The 23,817-nt window shown below is 37.9% G+C and overlaps 2 protein-coding genes across 2 annotated transcripts in view; one reads left to right on the plus strand and one right to left on the minus strand.

Moving 5' to 3' along the window:
• LOC139115508 (uncharacterized) overlaps positions 1-23,817 on the minus strand; it is a 74,953-nt gene that overhangs the window by 37,736 nt on the left and 13,400 nt on the right. Inside the window, exon 5 of the mRNA XM_070677645.1 lies at positions 243-333. Coding sequence (XP_070533746.1) covers positions 243-333 — 91 coding nt within the window. The remainder of the gene's footprint in view (positions 1-242; positions 334-23,817) is intronic.
• LOC139115503 (NF-kappa-B inhibitor zeta-like) overlaps positions 5,811-23,817 on the plus strand; it is a 20,091-nt gene continuing 2,084 nt past the window's right edge. Inside the window, exons 1-7 of the mRNA XM_070677640.1 lie at positions 5,811-6,138; positions 13,188-15,528; positions 16,969-17,080; positions 18,369-18,603; positions 19,406-19,548; positions 20,787-21,065; positions 22,671-23,817. The exon at positions 22,671-23,817 is cut by the window's right edge and continues 2,084 nt beyond it. Of these exons, the coding sequence (XP_070533741.1) occupies positions 6,006-6,138; positions 13,188-15,528; positions 16,969-17,080; positions 18,369-18,603; positions 19,406-19,548; positions 20,787-21,065; positions 22,671-22,700 (3,273 nt within the window). The 5' untranslated portion in view covers positions 5,811-6,005 and the 3' untranslated portion in view covers positions 22,701-23,817. The remainder of the gene's footprint in view (positions 6,139-13,187; positions 15,529-16,968; positions 17,081-18,368; positions 18,604-19,405; positions 19,549-20,786; positions 21,066-22,670) is intronic.

Genomic DNA, 23,817 nt, shown 5'->3' on the forward strand with positions numbered 1-23,817 from the left:
TTTGTCTGTCCCATTTCACTACTTGCTAAGAAATCATACTACATGTTTGAAAACTTCAGAGGAAGAAAACATCATCACTCTCAGAACAATACCGTTTCAATATCACGTTTAGACTCAGTTTGATACAAATGATCATTTTCTGGAACCGTGCGTTCTCTTCAACATAAAAAATTGCCAGGACTTGAACAAAGGGTGCATTCGGCACCACTGCTACTGATTTGTATAGGACAATGATGACTCACCATTAAAGAACAACTGTAAATCTTCGACAGGGCACTGAAGTCTATTGTCGATAATCATACTTATTTTTCGATGAAAGTCGATCAATGGAATCTGAGTAAAGAAAGCATGTGAAGTCGGATTTTTAGCTTTGATACATACATACCATTACCTACGTATGTACATACATACATACATACATACATACATACATACATACATACATACATACATACATACATACATACATACATACATACATACATACATACATACATACATACATACATACATACATACATACATACATACAACATACATACATACATACATACATACATACATACATACATACATACATACATACATACATACATACATACATACATACATACATACATACATACATACATACATACATACATACATACATACATACATACATACATACATACATACATATATGGCTTACGTTTACAAAATTGGTATTGTGCTGCCTTATAGACCGGATAGGTCGGAGGCAACTATTAAATATTAAGAAAATGTCAACATATGTATTTACTGTAGTTGTAAAATATATTATTCTGAGCTACAAGTCTTCTGAAAGGGGCGCCATGGGGCAGTGGGGTCACTTTCAGAGTTCGAGAAAACGAGAACGAAACAAGTATGGATGGAAACGTCACCATCTCTACATCTGATTCTAATCAAATTGCCAAACATCCGGCTGAGCAAAAGAATAGAACATCCTTCTTCTACAAATGAATATAATTGGACGCCTGCTCTTTCCACGCGCTCAGCTACGAAAAGCGAGAATAGCGGATGTTCACATGATTTTCCGGACTGCCGTGATCTTCCGATACTGATTGATAACATCCCCTCATTGAAAAATCTCGATTTTTCATGTAAATTCAAAAAAAAAATATTTTAAACCACCAAGACAAGAGGCATAATTTGTACTCTCACCATGGGTATTGGCATTACCGCATGGAGAGCAGTCCTGCAGTTGGCAAAAACAGGACGTGGATAGACGACAATGAACAGTTAAACACGCACACCTAATAGGTGTGCGTGTTTCATGTACTTCTTGCTGCAAGCGGTTATGTTACAACTTTCAAAAATAGTCAAGATTAGAGGCAAACTATAGCTGAAACATTGATAGCAAGTCAAATGTAGAACAATTGCCTATAGGCTCTGACTTACTGTACATTTTCGATTCACAACGAGTAATAATTTGACTTCAGCCGAATTTTAATATTTCATTCATTTGTTTACATTAAAAGATAACCCATTTTACAGACACCTATTAGATAAAAGCTTACCAAAACTGGCCGTAATCATTCATTGGGTCCAACAAGATTCATGAAACTACTATAGCAATCACGCTAAAACTAAAAAGAAACTTGAACCATAAAAAATAAAAACGGCAGCACTCTCTTAAACACTGTTTATCAATACTTTCCGTTATAAAATGATTGAACAGACTGGGGATTACATCGAAGACTTTCCGGTAGTGAATTCTAAACTATAGAAGCTCGCACAGCAAGCCTTGGTTCTCTGGCCAGATTCCGTGCGCAAATGTGCGAGTGAATGTTTGCGTGTGGAAGTGACCCACGCGTTGTATTATATAATTATCGTAACATTCATTAATGAGCAAGACACGTCTGAACGGATTTCTCTAAATTTGGTGGGACGGTGGACACTCAGGTTGACCGGCTTTTACAACTGATCGGCAACATCGAATAGAACCCTTGTTTCACATTAATAATTCAGGTTCTATCAGATGGGAATAACGTTGGCTTTGAGGAACTGAAAATGCTATAATCTTTTATCTGTTGACCTTTGAGTATAACATTGGGGAAAGAGGAAGTGATCTTGTGCTCTTACGTCTTCGATTATCGGTCTGTGTATCAAGAGGAACACATGCAAGTTACTGGCTTTAGTGGGTCACAAGGATAGGAGAGAGAATTTCATTGTCAAAAGTCATCTACAAATATTCTTATATTCAACATGCTTTATCGTGCTGAATTTCTAAAGGAATTAAAACTGATTGACTTTGTGTTTGTATAGATTCGGATTATCAAAGGATTTTTCTACTAAGCTAACAATAAATTTGTTTTCGAATAAATTTCCGTCCACGATATAACAAATGAGTCTGTTCACCAAGTGTCTAGTTCCCTTTTAATAGTGAGTTAATATTTATCCGGGAGATTGAACATTTCCATTCTCAAAACTAGCCTTGCCCTGTATGCAGCAGGACATTTTTGTATCCGACACAAGGTAGGTAAACCGTTAAATACCTCATTACGGAGATGTTTTAGAGTAAAACCCCATATTTAAATATATATATATATATATATATATATATATATATATATATATATATATATATATATATATATATATATATATATATATATATCGTAAGACGGGGATTTGCAAACATCAACATCAACGTTTAAGCACGAGTGTAATAATAATTGTGAATTTTGTATGGTTAAGGAATTTACTCTCCAATGGTGTAATTTGGCCCTTTCAATTCAGAGTGCATGGCGTCGATCATGGGAAATCTTGTCATGGGCGTATTTTGAGTTAGTTTCTCCTTTTTTCAACGAATTCCACCTTAATGGAGAAGTACTGTATTGTACTCTCTTGCAAGCAAAGGGTTCCGCTTGATTGAATTTAAGTCTCTGAGAGTTCCGCAATGCCTTCGCTGTTAGGTCAACATTTAGAACTTGGGTCAACTGCAAGATCTCCTAAATCTCTGGAAAACCAGATGACGATTTCCATTTTTGTTGAAGCATTCTGAAATTTCATTCGAGGAAGACAGAATTGGAAAAAAAATCCTGAGTGTAAATGATTCAACAACGTTATGCAACTGTGAATGGATTTACGCATTTTGCGCAAAAAGGGAATCAATGCAATCTCTCAGCTTATTTTAAAGAGTTCAAAACGATAGCATACCGCATCTAAATATTCTGTACAATTTAAGAAAACTAGGGGTCACAGGAAATAATGGTTTCCATAGCAATGGCAAGAAAATTATTTGATTGATGCCATGTTAGATGTATTAACGATCTATTACTTTTGTTTTAGATGTTTGGTTGAGATACTATCCTTATCTTATAAGAGTATATATGTTCGAACTTCTGAGGGATGCGATATAATATTTCGAGAAACGGAAGTATGGGACATTGTCTTCAGTGGACATTGCCAATCCTTTTCATCTCTGGTTTTGTGCAAAATATATCAGTATGACTGGCACGTGAAATAATGGCATTCCGAGCTGCTAAGGTTTGCGTCATGGGTTTGTCAGCTTACGCCAGACATATGCGTACACTTGTGGAAGAAGGGGAAAATGTTTGCCGTTTAATTCGACCAATCTTTCGAATTGCAAGATCTAATGTTACGTATCAAGGCCAAAGTGATCGGTAAAGTGCATGTAAGCTGGCCACTATGGCCAACTTGAACAGACTTGTCCATGTTGCTCAACAATTAAGGTATTGAATATTGCTAAAGAAAAGGGAACGGGGAATTTGAATCCCCATATAAGGCAGATATGTTACATTACGTGTCAATTACTCTTGGTTGAAAAATGTTACGGGAAATTCCGCCCAGCTTGCAAGATTGTGTAAATACAAGTTCAGAAGGTTTCGCTCTTTGCCTTTTGTACTTAATGCATGTGAACTGTGTCCTAAATGTTAATCATAAGTCCACAGTAGTATTTAGCCCAACAACTTCCCCAAATTCTTAAAGATCAACTAATAAATACATATTGGCTAACTAGCTCATTAAAGGGCAAGTGGCTGTGTATGTTTTGATGGTTTTATTTTTACTGTTTTTGTTTTGTATGTCAACAATTATAAGTTCTTGTTCTTCTCCCCGAAGCACCTAGTATTAAGCTTGTCAATACAGTGTCTGTGCGTGTAATTGTCAACATCTGAATGCTAGTCCGGACCAGAATTCGCTTGTCATCCATAACATTACAGTTTACACAAAGTCATGTACTGGCAGAGTTTGACAAGGTGAATACTATGTCCCTGAACATGCTTTTGAGAGTAGAACAATTTATTGTAGTTGATTAAACAAAGTGAAAAAAAATCATTAAAAGTTAATTACAGCTATTGGCCATTTAAAGGTATACAGATACCTGTAATCTAAATATGCCCATATATGGTCAAAGGGGCGTTCCTTGGTATTCAAAATGCCCATGTGAGGGCGCTGTTTTTAAAAAGCGGCCACCCGCTTAAAATCTCTGATTGGTCAGATTTTCTCTTTCCTGATAACTATGGCAAAATTGGAACAGGTGACCGTATACCTTTAATACCCATTCTTTGCTTCAGCGGCCTTATAGATCTTAGACCTGTGTGACAAAAAACTCGTCAGTCCCTTTACACTCTTTATTCATGTATATTTTCAGACAAACGAGTTTTTTTGTCACACAATCCCGTCCGGGTAAAATGTACTTTAACTCAACTTCATCTTTGTATTTCCCGTTTTCAGTATACACCCGACGAAGCTCTAGCTTTAGAGCGAAACGTAGTGTTTTTGAGGTACAATAAAGACGTCATGATCTGAACAACCAGTTGTGGAAGTGTGTTTCAATCCATCCAGTTTCTAATATATATATATATATATATATATATATATATATATATATATATATATATATATATATATATATATATATATATATAAGTTGTACGCATGTAGCGATATTCGTATTATCCTTTACATAACCTATAAGCTTAATGATTGTTCCTCTCATAACGATGCAAAATTCTGCAAACGTTGTCCGGAGGTTTTCAGCTACATGTGCATATGGTTATGTTACATGGTTATTTGGTGTGGTTAAGTAAAATGTGCGAATTTCAAATGTGTGCACAGCAATGCTTTTGAACTTTTGCTAATATGAAAAACTTTTTTACAATTGAAACGGGATTAAATCATTGAGCACCTGATTTTTCCTGCTGAAATATTTCCACGTGAAGCATCTAAGCTTACGTGTAATGTTTACATTTTTCTGTTGTGTGAAGCAGCAACGTTTGTCTAAATCGCACGACTTTTATTACCGACCCTTTGACAAAATCGTGACAAAATGGGTTGGAAAGTACAAGTGACATGACATTGTATTTGGTTTAGGGTTACAGTACTTCTTTATTGAAAAGAAAGTTTTTCACATTCGGTCTACACAAGTTTGTAAAAAATAGCACCGGTGAGGGCGCTGTAAACGCTGTAAAATATCATGCACGTAAAAAATACACAGGGGAATCAAAATCACGACGCAACAAGACGTTAACTTTGCGCTTCGCCTATATTGTTACATACGATGTTCCAAATAAGCCAATGTTAGATGCAGAATTGTAGTTTATACTTTCGTTATCGTGCATAACCAGGTCACGGCCACTCACGACTCACCCACGACGCAGCGCGACTTTTTACGATATTCGCAGCACGGTAGTCTCGGTTACCCAGACTGCTCTTTGAGGATTTCGCCCTGACATGCGACACTATATGCCCCGTAGTGCAGTCTGGGTAACCGGGTTGGGCCGGGCCGGGGAACTTGGCTATGCAAATTTTGAAGTCGTGATGTCATTCGCTAGCTCTGTAAGCATAGGGATTTCCCCTTTTCAGTCCCTGGCTATTCAGCCATTGCACCATCAAAGACACAGTGAGTGACGTTGTGGTACCGAATTTTACACGGAAGTCTTCGTTAAATCGTGCCATATCATAGCTGTTTTAACATCGCCGTTGTACAGTTTCACGTCAGTTCTTGAGTTACGGACGACATGTTGTCAACCGTCAGTATGCCGGCGTGCAAGTCCCAAAGTCTGAACACAGACAATCGTATCAGCGACTTTGGCGTCAAGGCCAGACAATTTTTAGACGACCACAACGAAAAGATGATGGCCGCCAGGAAAGGTAAACACTAAATTTTGATTATTTTCGTCGGCGTGTTTGTACATAAAATACGAACCGTCTACGGCAAGGACGCATGAAATTGAATATACTTTGTGGCAGTACGATAAATCACGAATTGTTGTGTTCTAGCGTTGTATATAGCACATTCAGTATTTAAACTTAGCTGATATTTTAAGTATGTACACAGCTTCCTCAATCAGAGTTGGTTTGTAACATGTAATGTATGCTTACACCCCACGTCGCGGGCCACGATACGGTCATAACCTATAGTTCCGCTTTGAAACTGTCTCAAAGCACAGAGGGTCTGTACTCAAGTCACGATCGAGAAAGACAATAATAATGCTCAAAGTCACATTCGTTTGCATATAACGGACAGTCTCGACAAGTCACCAACTCGCCTGTTGTGACGGTGAGCTGAGTGAACTCATATACTACCGCACCCTCAGTGTACATGGAGGTACCGACTAGTGTACGGACAGAATGCTCGCAAATTTATATCGTTCGTTTTCCGTAACTGGTTTACAAATGTAGTGCATTGGAGAAGAACAAAATTGAGTTATGTTTCAGTGTCCCTGTAGACTGTGACACCGTTGTAAATATTCGCTTTACTTGTTTACGAATTAAGCCGTGTTCTCCAAGGGATATCTGGATTTATGGAGATGGAATTAACATAATTCAGTCTAATAACTAAAAATGTAACGACAGGGAACATTCTGTTTCAAGTCTTTTGGAAGCACATCCACTTTTTCTCCAGAATTTGAAACCTTTAGTAGGCGGAGGTAAACACTATATGTCGATCATAGTTTATACATAACAAACGTCCTTCACGGGTGGGAGCATTTGTCCATAGTGGGTATTATTTTCATGCCAGGCCCAGTTTCCGGTTTTACTTACCAAGCCATGTTGATTTATAAAAAGCATTCGACTTTTCCACACAGCCTGTACATGTGTAGACTGAAATTGTTATTGTTGAAACTAGTGAATTCTGGTTCCGGTTTGAATCCGATATGAACAATAGCATTGCATTATACACCCATAGATACTGTATTCACTAGCTAAATAGTGTGCGTTTAACAATTGCTTCCGGGTGTAGGGCAAGAACACAAACAAAATAATGAAAAAATCATCCATAGATACAGTTACTGACCCTGTGTTGAGATAGCTAATATGCCCGACATTTTCTATTCATTATTGTGTAAAATATATGACACAACCCAAGACGTGGAATTTTTGGAATTTTAAGACCTCAGCAAATAAAATAGTTTAAAACAATGTTGTTGTAACCCTGCAAGATCTATTTCATATAAAAGACGCTTTCAATGATGAAAAAAGTTAAAATGAAGAAAAAACATGTGTTTGCATGACAACTGAAACTACGGTAAAATCTACCACTTTCTTTTACACATTCCTGACACTTATACATATGGACAATTTTTATGTTCCCTGTTACTTTTAGCAAAATATGTGATTTTCTCTTTAGTTGGAAACCTCACCAAAATTTAATACATGGGAATTTCATTGACTTCCAGTTTACAAGTTGTGCTCCTGTTTCCGTACATAGCATGGCATTGGGTCACGCAGACTTCCATATGATCATAACACGTATTTGTAACATCCATAAATCAACAAACCCTGTACAGTAATCAATTTGTTTCGAAGCATTTTAATACTGATTTACAACAAATTCATACATTTTCACATCAAGTCTCTCAATTCCTGCACAGAAATTCAAGGCACTGAATAATTACCATAAAGTTTCACTTTATGGTGATTGTTTCCGTGTCTGACATATTTTGTGCTTTTCACAGCCATACGTCACAACCAATAACCCAGTTAAATATATAGTTAGTTTGTACATGTACACATATACATGTATACGGAAATATGGGTCAAAGGTCAAGACAAACAATGGAAATGCTAACGTCAAAGAACTATGAAAAGATTTGTCTACCAAGGCAGAATTTTTTAAAAACCAAATGTGGTGTTATAAGACAACAAAATGCTGTCTTTTCTTTCCAAGTGAAAATTTTTGTGTAAAGTTCCCGGTGGACAGAAATTTGCATTTCCGTATACAGGGTGTGCCCTGGTGACTAACCTATGAAAACACATAAACATGTAGACATTACAGTGAACATTCTCCATTGTTTATGACTCATTATCAGTTTATTTTAATCGTCAAATGATGCTCATCAATACTCTTTGCATAATATGAATACATTATTTTGAGGAAATCAAGCATATTAATGTAGTACGTGCCTCAAAAGTGAAAGACTTAAGCTTAAATTGCTCAAGCTTTCCTCAAGGAATGTTTCAACTAAACTCTTTCAAAATTAAGAGTTAACATTGGGGTCACCTTGCAAATTTTGGTATTACTAGAGACACAAATTACTGTACCAAGAAATATTTACTGATATTTGAAATTCAAAATGGCCGCCATCCCCTTGTTAACACTATGGAGAAAAATAAAATTTTGAATTTTCAAAACAATTAAGACTGAAGTTTCTCTCACACCAAGAGCTTGAAAATTAGCCGTGGTAAGTGGTGGATCAGAGAAGAATTGTAAAAGTTTGAGAGTCCAAATATCTGTCCCCCAGGCACATGGCACGGTCACCATAAACAAACTCACAGCCACAGTACAATGCTGCACTCATATGCAAATAGTGAACCAGCAGTGCAAATGTTGCAGAACTTAATTACATAACAAAAGGGGAAGAAGGATTATTGTATAAATCCATAATACAAGGCCAAGCATGTTTCCAATGGCCATGCATACTTACACACAAGGATTAGTCATAGACAGTAGAGGGGATTCCCCCCTCTACTGTCTATGGATTAGTTTCTGAATAATATGAAAATAGGTTAATAATCCATGTGTGTTTTGAAGATTGTGAAGCCATGTTTGTTGTTATTTACACAGAATAGTATGTGATTTAACACCTGCACTCTGTCCAACATGGGTATTATGTATTTAAGCATAGACCATCGAGAAAAATGTGCATTTGTGTATAGTAATTGAGACCCAAGTATCATGTTCAGTCAATATGATAGAGTGGGGGACCGTATACTTGTACTAGTATATTTTACATATGTAAATTCAGTCAGTACATGTATTTTTGGTTTTGGTGTAAACCTTTTCGCAAACTTTCCTCAATGCTAATTTCAGCCATTCTCTTTTAAAATCGAGAATAAAAACAAAGGTCACCGTGCAAATTTTAGTGATAGAGAATCAAATAACCCACGATTTACTGACATTTGAAATTTAAAATGGATGATCATCCCTATGGAAAAACCTAAAATTTCATATTTTCTGTAAACTACGACAGTTTCTCAAACCAAGAGCTTTACAAAGTACAACAAACCCCCACAAGTGGTAGATCAGAAAAGAACTGAAATTTTGAGAGTCCAAATATCTGTCCCCAAGGCACATTCTACCATATAAACCATGTTATCACCACACACAGATTCATTCCTGTCATATGGAGATCCATTAGGGGAAATCGGGTGGAAAGAAGTCAAACAGTTCCCTGAAAAAGAGCATCCTCGCTTCCATGAAACACACAAATCCTCCCCAAAACAAAGCTATCATTAAACACATAGGAAATTAGATACATCGCCAAAAAAAAAAAATTCATAGGAGTAATTAATTTTTGCTTTTAACAATAGAAACCCATGATTCAAAATATGGGTACACAAATACAAAAAAAGCCCAAGCGTTTCAATTATTTCTAAGACTTATGATGTCGTTAGATTATACAAAAGAATATGTAATTATTATGACATTGCTTTTGAAGCAGTTTTCCCAATCAAGATACTATTTAGGAAATCGGTTATATGAATTCAGGAACTACAGGAACATAACTGGAATTCTCAACATTGCTAGTGTGCAATGGGGAACTTGAAATAAATATTTTGAGAACTTCAGTAAATACAAATCTGCACTACAACATGTTACGTGTAATATAGCTGCTTCCCAAGTTTTCATAATGCCTTCCCAAAGTATCATTTAATTTTCCCAACTCTGGAAAAACAAGAACTTTATTTTAGTTTACTTTCTTTACTATTTTAAGCGTTGTTTTTTGTAATGGCAATGCAATGGTTCTGAGGTTATTTTACCAGTGTTTCCCTTGGTACATGGATATCAATTATTATCAGATAACGGGACAGCAGAAATGCTACCGGGGTTCCCAACTCATTTACCAATTTTTCCCAACCTCAGCAAAAACACTGGTTATGGAGTTCTAATCTGGGAAAACTGATGATCATGATTATAATTTTAATACCATTCTCGTAAAAATATTATACTGGTAAATAAACATTTTTAAGTCGAGTAAAAACTCCTGTCTGACATCACTACCATTATGTAGTGTTTTCGTAAAGTGCAGTAAGCTGGCAAATATTACCAGGGTTCACCAGTCATTTTACCGGGGTTCCCCCTTGGTATATCAATTATAATCAGATAAGGAGACAGCATAAATGTTAATGGGCTTCCCGAATTATTTACCAATGTTTCCCAACTTTATCAAAAACACTGATTTCGGTCCAACATGTCATTAGAGTGTATTATATCATACATGTACTAGTAGCCTTGTCAATATCAGTGAAATTTGTGACAACGTCTCCCCCCCCCCCCCCCCCCCCCCATTTTTACTGATTATGTATCCAATTATCCAACATTGTGGCCAGATGTTTTCTACACCTACAAATTCTTTGGAATTTCCCCAACTATTAAGTAATAGCAGTAATTTACCCACTCCTGTCCCATAATGACTCAAGCAAACTTTGCACTCCATAATGCACTCATAAAATTTGCTTTCATCCATTTTTGGCCAGGAGAGAGTACATTATTGCTTAATACCAAATTTATGTTTTCAAGGATGTATGACACCCTAGGTAGTCATGAAAAGGCCGAGTATGTGTTTTGATAAATGATAATAGCTCCTGATACAGTAAGCAGATCTGATGACCATCAGACTACCATTCAAAGATGTCTGTGCTGTACATGTTGCCATAGTTCATGTATGTGTGTCATTACATGGTCAGAGAAATCATCATTATAGTTTCGAAGTTTGTGACTTTGCTCGATCATCATTCAGGTATTTTTTACATCATGCCTGTACCAACGTGCGACATGGTGTTATCAAAATATTTCACGTGCTAGTCAAAAGGCAAAGCATTGCTTGACCTATTGTGACAAACGATAACCAGAACAAAATGAATTATATGTTACATGACAGAAGAAGAATTATAAAAACTGTCTCGTTGATGGGGCAACTTAGACCCATCAAAGTTTAAGTGGCTGTTACTTTCGATGTATTTTGCAGTATTTTTGTTCTGTCTTTAAAATACAGTTTCTTGATCTAAATCTGAAAAATCATGTCGTACGTAGCACCTAATTTTCAGCTTGTCAAAAGAGTGTGTGTGCATAATACCAAATGAGCTTGTATAGTTTTTGACAACTGAATTCTAGTGTAGACTAGAATACTGAATTCTAGTGTAGACTGGAATTCATTTGTCAACAGTCACATTGCATGTCACAGTGTGTTGTGTTGGTAAGGATAAATTCATATGTCAATATAACTGATTGAGAAGATTAACCCTTTGAGTGCTGTCTTTTTTCCAAAACAAAATTTTAGTGCAACATTTTACCAATTTTATGAACTTTTCTGTAATTTTTCTGATAATTTTGGACCAAAAGAAAACAACATTTCATTGGCCACAGGTCTTATCAAAATTTTGGCAAAAATCTGACGAAAATCGACTTAGGTACAGGGCTCAAAGTTAATATTTTCAGCTAGGAGCAATTTGCTCCTAAGTCCAAAATTTTAGGAGCAAACCCCCAAAAATTAGGAGCATTTTTGAAACTGTTCAAACAATGTGGTACATATCAAATAAAGGTGAACAGTTGCCATTCATTATTTATCTCGTAGTACTTTTTTTCTAAATCTGCGTTTATACATACAATTTGGTAACAGTAACAGTAGTTCAAGTCTGTTTCTTTGTCGTGCCGAAACCAATCTCAAAATTCTCGACTTGTCTTGTATTTTGCAAGGGATTTTTTTACTTTTTCATCCCATACTTTTGTTTGGCATGTTTTTCCTGTATTTTGTGGCTGCTATCGACTTTCCGACTCGGTTTCTTGCTGTGCTGCGGATCCATTTGTCATGTGTACACGTCACAGACGGAACATCGTCATCGAATGATTGACCTGGTACATTGTCCGTAAACGGTATGATCGCTGGTGCTATCAATATCCCTAGTGTTCTGCTGGGGATTTCGTTTTTTTTGTTGTTGCGTCTCCTTCACTGGCAGACCCAGTTTCAACATGATCGACCTTGAGTTTCCCTTGCTTTCCAAAATGACGATCTAGTGGGCCCGACATCTTGGACTGCAATATAGGTAGTGTGCACGTGGGGGAAAGTTTTTGCTAGTGATTTTTTTCGTTGGTTACTGCTAATTCCTGTGATGGTTATTGGTCCAATTAAATTGATTATGACAGCATTGACATGATACTGATATTTGATTGGGTCGTGATTTAATTTGTGATTAAATTCATCGCATGTCTTGACAGCTGAAAAGAAAAGCTGAACACCGAGAGCAGACAGTTTGGCAACATGTTACTGTCATATCAAAACAAAGTAGCGGTAGAGACGCGCTCAACTTTGTGTGGCTGGGCGACGTCAAATGTTTATTAAAATCTATTTTTGACACGTCTGATTTCAGGGTCACGACCCTTGCAAACTATTTGAAATACGGTGGGAATTATTCCTTGCGTAGAATTAGTCGCAAAATGCGAGTAACCTACATTTTTTAGGCGCAACTTTGTCAAATTTGGTTGCATATGCGACTAAAATGGTCGCATTTTTGAGCCCTGAGGTATATTTCATAAGGGAGACAAAAATTAACTTTGGCATTCAAAGGGTTATCGAAGAAAAACATAACAAAAATATTAGCAAAGGTTACAGTTATCATCTCATATACATGTAAATGGTGCATTGCTTATGGAATGTGCAGACCCTGATATGTGATTCATTTTATCATTGTATCTGCAGTGAATGGATTCAGTGATACTAGAACACCGGCATGTCCAAAATCAAATGGAATAGTGAAGAAGAAGACGAAAGAGGGTTACACCAGAGAGATAATTCCCGATGAGTGTGAATTTGGGAGTGATGACATCAACATGAACTCTCTGAAAGTGGAAAGAGAAAATGGTGGTGTTATTGAACTTGAGTCGTCGTGTAAGGCTTATGTGAGAGCATCTGATGATTCTCAGCAGGAGAATAATCATGGCGAGTACCGTAGGATTGATGATAGCGACTTCACTGACTCGGACGTCGGAGGAGACAACTTCAATACGCCCGCTGCCACTGTTATAGCGTCCTCCATCATCACTGTGCCAGTTATTACTGCAGAATGCACTGCACTGCTGTGCGAGGACGAATTTTTCACCTCGTCAGAGAATGAAAGCTACGAAGGGGGAGCCACATCGTGTCAGGAGGTGAAGATTGTCAACAAAGAACCGGGAGAAGAGTTACACTCTGATGATATCAGCAGCGATGCCAGCAGTGAAAGAGAGATGCCGACAAATCGGTGGAACATTGCAGAGGCAGATGATGAGGAGAAAGATGGTGACAGCAACAGTGACAAAGACGCCTACCAAGGCGGCGAAACAGTGACTGCATCAGCAGAAAGAGAAAACGAGAATTGCGGGGGTCAAGTTCCTTCTGGAAACAAGTACGCAGAAAATGAAGATGGCAACGGAATCTCTGGGCTGAATGATTTAAACAAAGGCAACAACACCAGCAAGGATGCTGCTGTCGATGGAAACGATCAGAACGGAGAGAACAGAGTGGATGTCAATGCCGTGACCTTTGAACTCTCAGTCATGGCAATCCAAGTGGAAGATGAGAAAACAGAGAGTAAAAGGGACTGCTCTGAAGATGACTGGCCAAAGGATTCAGTGAAAAATTTCGGGGACGAGAACACCCAGGAAAATTCAGAAAGCTCTTGTTCTGTCCGTGGACCTGCCACCGAGAAATCGGAAAAGAAATTCTCCGTGGAAGAGGCACTGGAAAAGACGAGAAACAAAAGTAATAACTTTATCATAGTGAGAGGAATCACAGGACCTAACAAGGGACATATCGGTAGGACGGAGAGATTTAGGCCCTACAGTGGACAGTCACCAGCTATGGCGCAGAATCAGGTGAGAATGAGTGGTATGCAGCAGCAGATTGGAGAGTCCAGAAATATGGCTTATGAGGCTGCGAATATGGCTTATGAGGGTGTCAGACATTACTCCCGAGGAATTGATAACCATGTAATGTATGCCACAGATCAACCAGCAGACACCTTTGACATATCGCAGGTACCGCAAAATTTGACTGAATTAGCAGCGACTGATGTCTTGAATTTGTTTGCAAAAATAGATGAGACTCATCCCACTTCCATAACTCCTGTTCCGCCGGAAGTGAATTTTAACCAACCACAAGATATAAACACTGTCTTTCCATCTGTCAGTTACCAACCAACAGAACATCATCAACAACAACAACAGCAGCAACCACTGCTGCACCAACAGCAAACACAGCCGCAGAGTCGGATGACTAACGTGGGCCACGGCTCTGTGGGAATAGTGACTGAGCATCCATCACAGTCAACAGTCATTCCGATCAATATTGAAAATATCTTGTCACCGCAGAACGTCAGTGTAAGCATTTCGACAGCCAGCCAACCTGGAAGTCCCTACGATTCCACAGATCCTAACGACAGTAACAAGAGTAACGTCTCCAGCTGTGGATCCCCTTTCTCTCCCACCAGTGAAGTTTCACAGCCTTCTCCGTACAGTGAATCTGACATGTCGATGCACTCTCCGGCACCAAGTACTCCGGGATCATCTGTATCAACGCACACGGCACTCTCAAATAATCATTTAGATTCCGGCTATAGCACCCCCTCCCCAGATCCCGGACCCGGTAGCAACAACATGACACTATCTTGCCAACAAAGACTGCCGTATCAGCACCCTCCTCCTCTTCAAGGGCCAACCGGTTTCACAGAGCCCTCCCTCTTGCCTAATCAGAACCAACCAAACATGCAGTGGGTGGACAACCAAACAGTGCATCCTCCGCTCCAGACACATCAGATTGGCAACACCAACCAACCAATGCATCCACCGCCTGATGCAGTTTGGATTGGCAACAGAATGTTCGTGCCTATGCAGTATCCCCAACAAATCACGGTTGCCCCAGCGTCTGCACCCAATGTCCCTTATCCACAGTATCCCACAATCCAAAACGAGCCACAACACAACCAGGGCTTCAGTGATCTGTGGAACCAAGTGCAGAATGCATCTCTCGATGTTGTACTCTCCAAGGATGAGGATGGCGATACGTAAGTATCCAACATTTTTGCCAATCTCCTGAAATAAGTATTGTGAAAATTGTCTAAGATATCACTCAGAAGATGTGGTGAAATTTCAAATCAAATAACAGATCAAATTTGAAATAGACCATGGTCACCCTGCAAATCACATGTACGTGTATGTATTAAACCTGGGAAAATATATCCGTGAAAGATATGTGCAGTATAAGCCTGTACACTAATAGTGGTGGTTACCAGTCCAGCAGTTCAAAAACAACATGGATACAAGATTGTTTCATCAGTGAACATGTAATACTAACAGACTATGCATGAGTTCTCGCAGAATGTAAACAATAAACTGATTGACGTAGAGATATGCACCAACTCAAAGGTGTACATCAAAATGAAAGTACATTTAGTCCTGTGTAACGGTTTCTATAGTGAAGTTCGTGAATGTCTTGCTTTTGAGAATTACACGAACAAAGACAGAATTCACCCCAGATGTGTATCTATTGCAAGAAGGGCATTTACCGTAAGGTAGTATTGTGCCTTGAAAGTGAAAGACTTTTGTTCAAACTTTCCTGAATGAAACTTTCAACCATTCTCTTACCAAATCAACAATAAAAATCGGGGGTCACGGTGCAAAGTTTGGAACTAGCAAAACAAGTTACCCAGTATTTTGTAATATTTCAAATTCAAAATGGCTGCCATCCCTGTGTTAACTCTATGGGAGGAAAATTAAATTTTTGGATTTTTCAAAAAACTAAGCCGGTGAAAGTATTACTTTTTCCAAGAGCTAGTGGTATGTCAGAAAAGAATTGTAGACATTTTAGAGTCCGACTATCTGTCCCCGAGGCATGTTCTACCTAAATGGAGAACTGTAACATTTGTTTGCCTTCACATGATTTGGAGACATTCAAAGTGAAAATAATATTTCATGAAAATAAGTACTTTTCACCGTCATGTATTTCAATCTGAACAAGAACTTTCATTAGAACTGATGTTTGCCTTACTCTGAAATGTCCTATTACTTAATTTTGCTCAAAGTCAAATGCACTTCAGAGACATATTCAGACTCTCAAACTTTTTTCAATACCTTTCTATCTACCACAAGTGTGGGCTGATTTTAAAGCTCGTGGAAGAAATAAAATTTTCAATATCTTACAAATTTGTGAAAATGGAAACTTTAAGTTTTTCTTATAGAGATATTTAACTAAGGGATGGCAGCCATTTTGAATTTAAAATATCCATAGATTTAGGGTAGATAATATTTCAGTGGATCCAAAATTTGTTGGTGACACCCAGCTTTTATTCTTGATTTTGGAAGAAAATGCTTGAAAGTTTCATTCAAGAAAGTTTGAGCAAAAGTCTTTTACTTTCTGGAGGTGCATTTTACCTTTAATTCTTGTATTGCAAAATCTTTCTACTGACAGCGATGTCATATGGTTCTGATTTTCTGTCACACTGTAGGAGTCTGCACATTGCCATTGCTCAGGGAGAAGAAACACTCTCCAAGGCACTCATATGCAGGTTAGCAAGAGACCATAAAGCTGCATTGGACGCTCAAGATAACCACGGACAGGTAAGAACAAGAATCTCCGTCAACGTGTTCAAAGTGAAGTCATCATCATCTGGCAGGCTTGGTCTTCTGATTCATATAAAACTTCAATCATTGTCACTTCAGCATATTGAAAAATGTTAATTTTTTTTGTTTACTTTGATCAGAAATTTTTGAAATTCCATGTAGTTAGATCTGCAGAAACAGTGTAAAATAACATCAAGCAAGTATAGTACTGTATACCACGATTGCGTATAGGATGTTTAGTTCTGCTTATTGGAATGATGCTAGTATATCCTATTGTTGTCTTTGGGACTTTGTATCTTGTGATATTGCTAGGAAAGTGGTGCCTTCAGACAAGACTTGTATAGGATACTCTATGACCTGCTAGTTGTACACCCATACAAGACACTTTGCTGCCTCTCATTGCAATGGATATGTGTCCTGTGGTTGTTGCTAGGATATAACAAGTGTGATGGGCTTTGGTATCATCCATAATAATCACCAGTGTTATGCGCACTGAGTGCACCCTTGCGGAACCCACCATGTGCTAGTCAAAGTATCTATTTAGATCCTTAGCTGGCATTCCAATTCATGTATTATCACAGAAGGCCAAAGCATAGGAAATTAGATTTGTTTCTGTCATTACCGGCATTACTTTCAGACCATCTCGTGTGGTCTTGATCGTTTGCCATGGATGAAGTCCCAGAGGACTTATAAAGATTTTAGCCATTACTCAAGACTTGTTTGAACCGATTTCATTTAAACTTGGTGCAAGGATAATGAACTGTGATATCCCGTACGAATGCATGATGCGCAATGTGTCTGGATATGATCCAATATAGTGGCCATGGGGGTCAACATTTCCCAAAAACGGGCTGATCTTGTGGGGAGGATTTCATACATTGGTCTTGATGGCTATGTTTATCAAAATCCTGGCAGTCTTCACAAACAAATGGCTCACACAAATCCCATTATGATTCAGAGTATAGTGACAGTAAAATTACTACATGTACATGTAGGCTCCATGTGTGGAGGGAGGTACAGGCCCTTTATAGCAGTGTAATACTAAACCAGGAAACAAAGGGAAGGAAAATAGCTGTGACAATAATCTCATGGCAAAGTGGATAGAAAAAAACAGGAAATCACATCACTTTCGCAACATGTTAAGGATCGGAAACAAATTTCTTTTTGGATTTATTGATAAATTGAAAAGTGTCTCCTATGACTTGAAATCAGAAACCGTGTTCGTTACTGTGTAGTATTTCATTTCAAATTCAAGTACATGATTTCATTTTCCCTCTGTTCACAGACACCTCTGCACCTTGCCTCAGTGACCCATTCACTTGAAGTCGTCAGTTACCTGATTCTGAATGGCGCCAATGTCACCAAGTGCAACCACCACGGTAGCTCCATCTTGCATTGTGCGGCCGAACGGGGATTTGAGCAAGTTATTCTCACCGTTGGCCAAGCCATCACAAGCTTCAACAACAACTGCCGCCCGTCTGAAAGGATTGTATTTGAAATGAACTTCAGAGACTCAGAAGGTAGGCTTTCTGACATAACCATTCAGCTGTTTTGATTTAAGTAAGCATCATTGCCCAGTGGGTGGGTTACTATAGACTTGCCATGATCCTAGGGTGTTGAGCTCAAGACCCAGGTGTGTACAGAGGAATGGATCCACTAACAGAGGATGGTGATTTGAGTTTCTAGCATGGTGTTATGCCCTTGATTGAACAATACAGTATACTCTCATTGCTTCATTGGGTCGTCTGTCCCTAAGGTGCTGCAGCGTTGCTTGGATAGTCGATCCAAGGCCCGGGGATCAAAGTGTGAGACGAGGCTTGATAGTAGACTAAAGAATAGAAGGTTTGACACATCAAATCAGCAAGAAGTCCAAAACCAACCCAATGAAACTTCTGCCCTCAAAGCAGTAATATTTGACGGTCAAAAATGCCATCAGAAGTTCAAATCTTCACTTTGGTAACTGTATTTGACTGATACATGCCAAATTCAGGCAGACATTCACTGTTGGATAATTCTCAGCATTCATCTTGCAGTCTGCCATTACACTGCACTGGGGATCATTCAAGTACAGAGGATCATGGGATTGTGAAAGTACATATCTTAATGCATGATGGACTGTCAACCTGAATGTGGAGAATTGTCTTGCTGGGAAAGGATCTTCAATACTTAGACTGACAACCTTCTACTTGTACAAATTAACTCCACCAGTGAAAACAAGAAATTCAAAGTTTGTTTATGAAGTACATGTAGTAGTTGTAAGATTCCATCAGTTATAAAAGTGACTACGAGATCGTTCCTAACACACACTCATTAATTTTACAGGTTTAAACACCCTACACGTTGCTGTTATTAATCACAAAACACAGAAAAGAGTCTTTGTGGACAACCAGTCTTCAGACATCATGGTTGATAATACAGAAACGATAAAAATTCTGTGTGAGATGGGCGCATCACCCTCCTGCCAGGTTGGTATCATGTTTCTGTTTTCAATCTCCTCGATCACTTCAAATCATTGTGACTGCCTTCATAAGCTTATCATGTTTTATGTTCATAAAACCATCACCGGCAGTGTTCCCTCTAAGGTTTCGAGAGGGTGCGCAACTTGAGATACGCCTGATTGCCTCACAGTTGGGTCCGTTCATGTATATGCTAATTTATTGACGTACATCACAATGTACAATGAACGTTGGTGGCAACTGCGCCGCCAACGGGCGCTAGACTCGAAACACAAAAGTAAAATCTACGCTGAGATCGCACATTTCGCCCTGAGTTATCATTTCCAAAACTAATACCCATTGAAATGACTGAGACTAAGTTGCGCAAAACATGAAACTTCACTGCGAGAGCAGTCGGAGACACTGCGCAATTAGCGCGCAAATAAGCCTTAGCGGGAACACTGATCACCGGTAATGTTTGACATTCCGATCAGTGTTCCTTTATGTTTTCTACCAATTACCTAAGTCATGTTCCTTTCCCCGATTGTTTTGTTTAAGCATGTACTGTATATGAACAGGGTCTATATGTAGTGTTTTTCACGTCGTGCACATCAATCTTGTCCAAAATGGAACTTTGAAGTATATTGCGGCAAGTGAATACTTGTACAAGAAATTGTCTCTTCGTGACCAAACTCTCATGTATGTACATGTCTCTAGGAATGGGTGTACCCTTCTTTCATGTGGTAGTCCCAGACTTACATAAACCACGGTCCCTGTGGAGGGACCGTGCATGAACTTAGGGTTTATTATAAGGCAGAATGGGCCAAAAGGGCAGATATTTGGACTCACAAACTTTTACATTCTTTTGGCCTGCCACTTGTGGGGGCTTATTTTGAAGCTTATAGAGTAAATAAAGTTTCCGCCAGCCTAGTTTTGTGAAAATCAGAAATTTTATTTTCCCCAATAGAGATAACACAGGGATGGTGGCCATTTTGGATTTCAAATATCGGTAAATATCGGGGAATTTGTTTCTCTTGTGGCAAATTTTGTGAAGTGACCCCAGATTTTTATTATTTGATTGGAAAAAAGAATGATTGAAAATTGGCTTGAGGAAACTTTGAGCAAAAGTTTGTGTCTTTCATTTTTGAGGCATGAACTACTTTGAGTCCCAGTTCGGACGAACATTTGTTAAGCACTTCTGCCTACAAGCTTGTCGGTTGTTGGACAGAAAACTGGAATTAATCTTGGTTTCTGTATTTTGTCTTCAGGATGGGAAAGCAGGAAAGACAGCTTTGCACTACGCAGCTGAGAGAGGGGAATCTGAAATCATGACGTTGCTTCTTTCGCTGGTGGATGACCCCAGTGAACTGGTCAACACTGGTATGTTTAACGGCAACACGGCGCTGCATCTGGTGGTCGGGAGCAATCGCAGCCAGGATGAGATCATAGAGCTGATGGAGATTTTGTTCCGGCATGGGGCAGACCCGGGCATCCAGAACTCTGAAGGAGACAAGGCTGTAGCTTATGCTCAGAGGCAACACAAAAAGGTATTTAAAAAAACTGTACTAGCTTGATTTACTTCAGTGATTCAGTACAGTCACTGTGGTACATAACTTATGCAGAGGGGTACTACATGTCATACCAATATCTTTTATCCATTTGTGAACATCAGGATATTTAATGTTTGCACATGCCTACACAAACTCACACAGATCTAACCTAGATCTGTGATGTGAAATATGTAAAAACCGGATAAAAAACATAAATACTGCAAAATATTTCACAGTTTATTGAACTCAGCCTGATTGTGATTATATCAAGTGTGACCCTCTTCTTTGAACATAGATTTCCAAGAAATTAATTGTTGTAGGAAAGGGGTTTCCCCAAGGATGTATTGGGGCTTCCCCCCCAAATTTACCACAGGTGATCTATTTATGCATCCCTATCTTGGTGAGAAAAAAACTTGTTTATTATAGGTGACCCTAGTCCATGAAGTACGTGTAGCAAATGATTGACTACATTTCAGCCAATCAAAATGCTTGTTACTATTTGACCCTACCAATCAAGTTTGACCTTCCATTGTGTGACTTTGTTTATCTGTTAGCACAATCAACAGTAGATCTGACGTCAACTCAGAGAGTACCACAGTCATGTTTTCTATTTGTTAACTTGCGGAAACTTTTATGAAAAGAGGAAATGAAGGGATATACTCCAAAGCTTGTACATACAATGTGTGTGAAGGGTGAAAGGTCATTGGTGAATGTTGAAATGATGAAATGAAGGCTGTGCTGTTTCTAATCCTAGTGATTCAGTAATGTATGCCTGTGTGCCATATCTTTTCACATATCTGTATAGTCAGAAAATGACAGAATGCCCATGCACATCGTCATTTTGTTTTGCACCATACATATGCCATCTGTGGCCTACATGTAGGGTATGAATTGCCTTAATAAATATATACACATGTATATTATTACCCAGAAATTGCTAAATATTGCTTTACTTGAATGTTGTATTTTAAGTAATATGATGTTTATCCAAGTCTTTCTCATCTGTCAAATAGAAGCCCTTCCTATTTATTTATGTGCTAATAATGCCATCACTTCCCTAATTTCTAAAAAAGTGTCTGAAAGTTTATGCCATACTCTATTAAACCTATAATTGCTTGTGTACATGTAAAACTAATGATGTGTGGAAGAGACTTATCTCTGCCATGGGCTGGTAAAGTTGGCTGTAGGCATTCAAACTTGTTCATATCTCCACTAATGGCAAGTTTGACCTTTTCACCCTCATCCCCCCCCCCCCCCCCTTCGTGTAAACAGGTCAACAATGACCATTGATGATAATTGATTTGGGCCAAACCATGGTGGTAAAATGGGTGAATGATACTGTTTTGTCCGTGAGTAATATGACGTTGATTTGTAAAGATGATTCACCTTGATGTAAAAAATAGCAAATAATTTACTGTACTAAATAGTGCAGCACTGGAATCAGATAGGTGACCTGCAGATATCTGTCTCCCTGTGTATGTAACTTTAATAGTGTAAAAAATTGACATTGGTCGATCAGTTTCTCTGCAAACACAATTGTTGGACCTTGGTGGATATACATGTATCTCTTCACCAGATGATTTCAATTTTTATTTTTTACAGGTGCAAAGGAAGCTGAAAAAGGGACAGTAAGATGAAGATTTTTATTCATTTGTTGACAAAAACATTATCAACAAATGCATTCAAGTGAAAGCTGTATCATAACAAGACTAAAATTAAATTTTTAATATCTGCGCTTTTGTAATTTGCAATTTTAATACAAATTATTCAAAATTCATTATATTTTAATTGTCAGAGAAGAAAATATATATCTATGCTATACTTGTAGATAAATTTTGGCTTATATTCCTTGTTTTAAAGCAGTTTAAGCAATTTAGTAATACATGTACACACCATTTTTGTGTGATTTTAACCATTTGTATAGTACACACTCTTTTATGAGTAAGTACGCCCTATTTGATATGTAATACACATTATTTGATGATGATGAAACACTATTTGCTATGTAGAACACATGATTTGATGATTATATAGATTATTCAGTATTTAGTTCACAGCATTTGATGAGTCATCATTATCTGTGTAGTATAGACTATTTGCTCCTGTGTATGTGGCACAAGCAGGAACTTTTTGTGTATAGTTAAAATAGTTTGTCAACAGCTAGCGTTGTGACATTAATGACAACCAAAAAGCAAGGTTTCTCAATTGAGCGCTTTCTTTCTTTATACCATAGTCAATCAGTTATTAGTATTTTTTGATCAATTTATTTTTTCATTTCTTAATCGAGTCAAAATATCACTGTACAAATTTTAGGACAAATTAGTGGTGCTGCAATCATAACAGTTAAAGTATGTTATGATTAACCCTTTGAGCACCAAAGTCAATTTTTGTCACCTTTATAAAATATACCCAAGTCAATTTTTTTTCAGATTTTTGCTAAAATTTTGATAATAATTTGTAGCCAATGAAATGTGGTATCCATTTGGTTCAAAATTATCAAAAATACAGAAAAATTCATAAAAATTGATAGAATGTTGTTCTAAAATTTTGGTGGGAAAAATAACAGCTCAAAGGGTTAAAGATAGCACTCACTGATAAAAAGAGGAGATTTTAGCGATTTTGCAAATACTTTATGTAAGAACATTTTAAAACTATTTTCTTCTATACTCAAGCATAAAGATAGGGGGCATCGCAGAAATATACTGATTAGAGAAGCTGATCGTGTTGAGTTTACTGGTATTTAAATTTC

The sequence above is a fragment of the Ptychodera flava genome, chromosome 17 (assembly GCF_041260155.1).
Source record: "Ptychodera flava strain L36383 chromosome 17, AS_Pfla_20210202, whole genome shotgun sequence".
Taxonomy (NCBI): domain Eukaryota; kingdom Metazoa; phylum Hemichordata; class Enteropneusta; family Ptychoderidae; genus Ptychodera; species Ptychodera flava.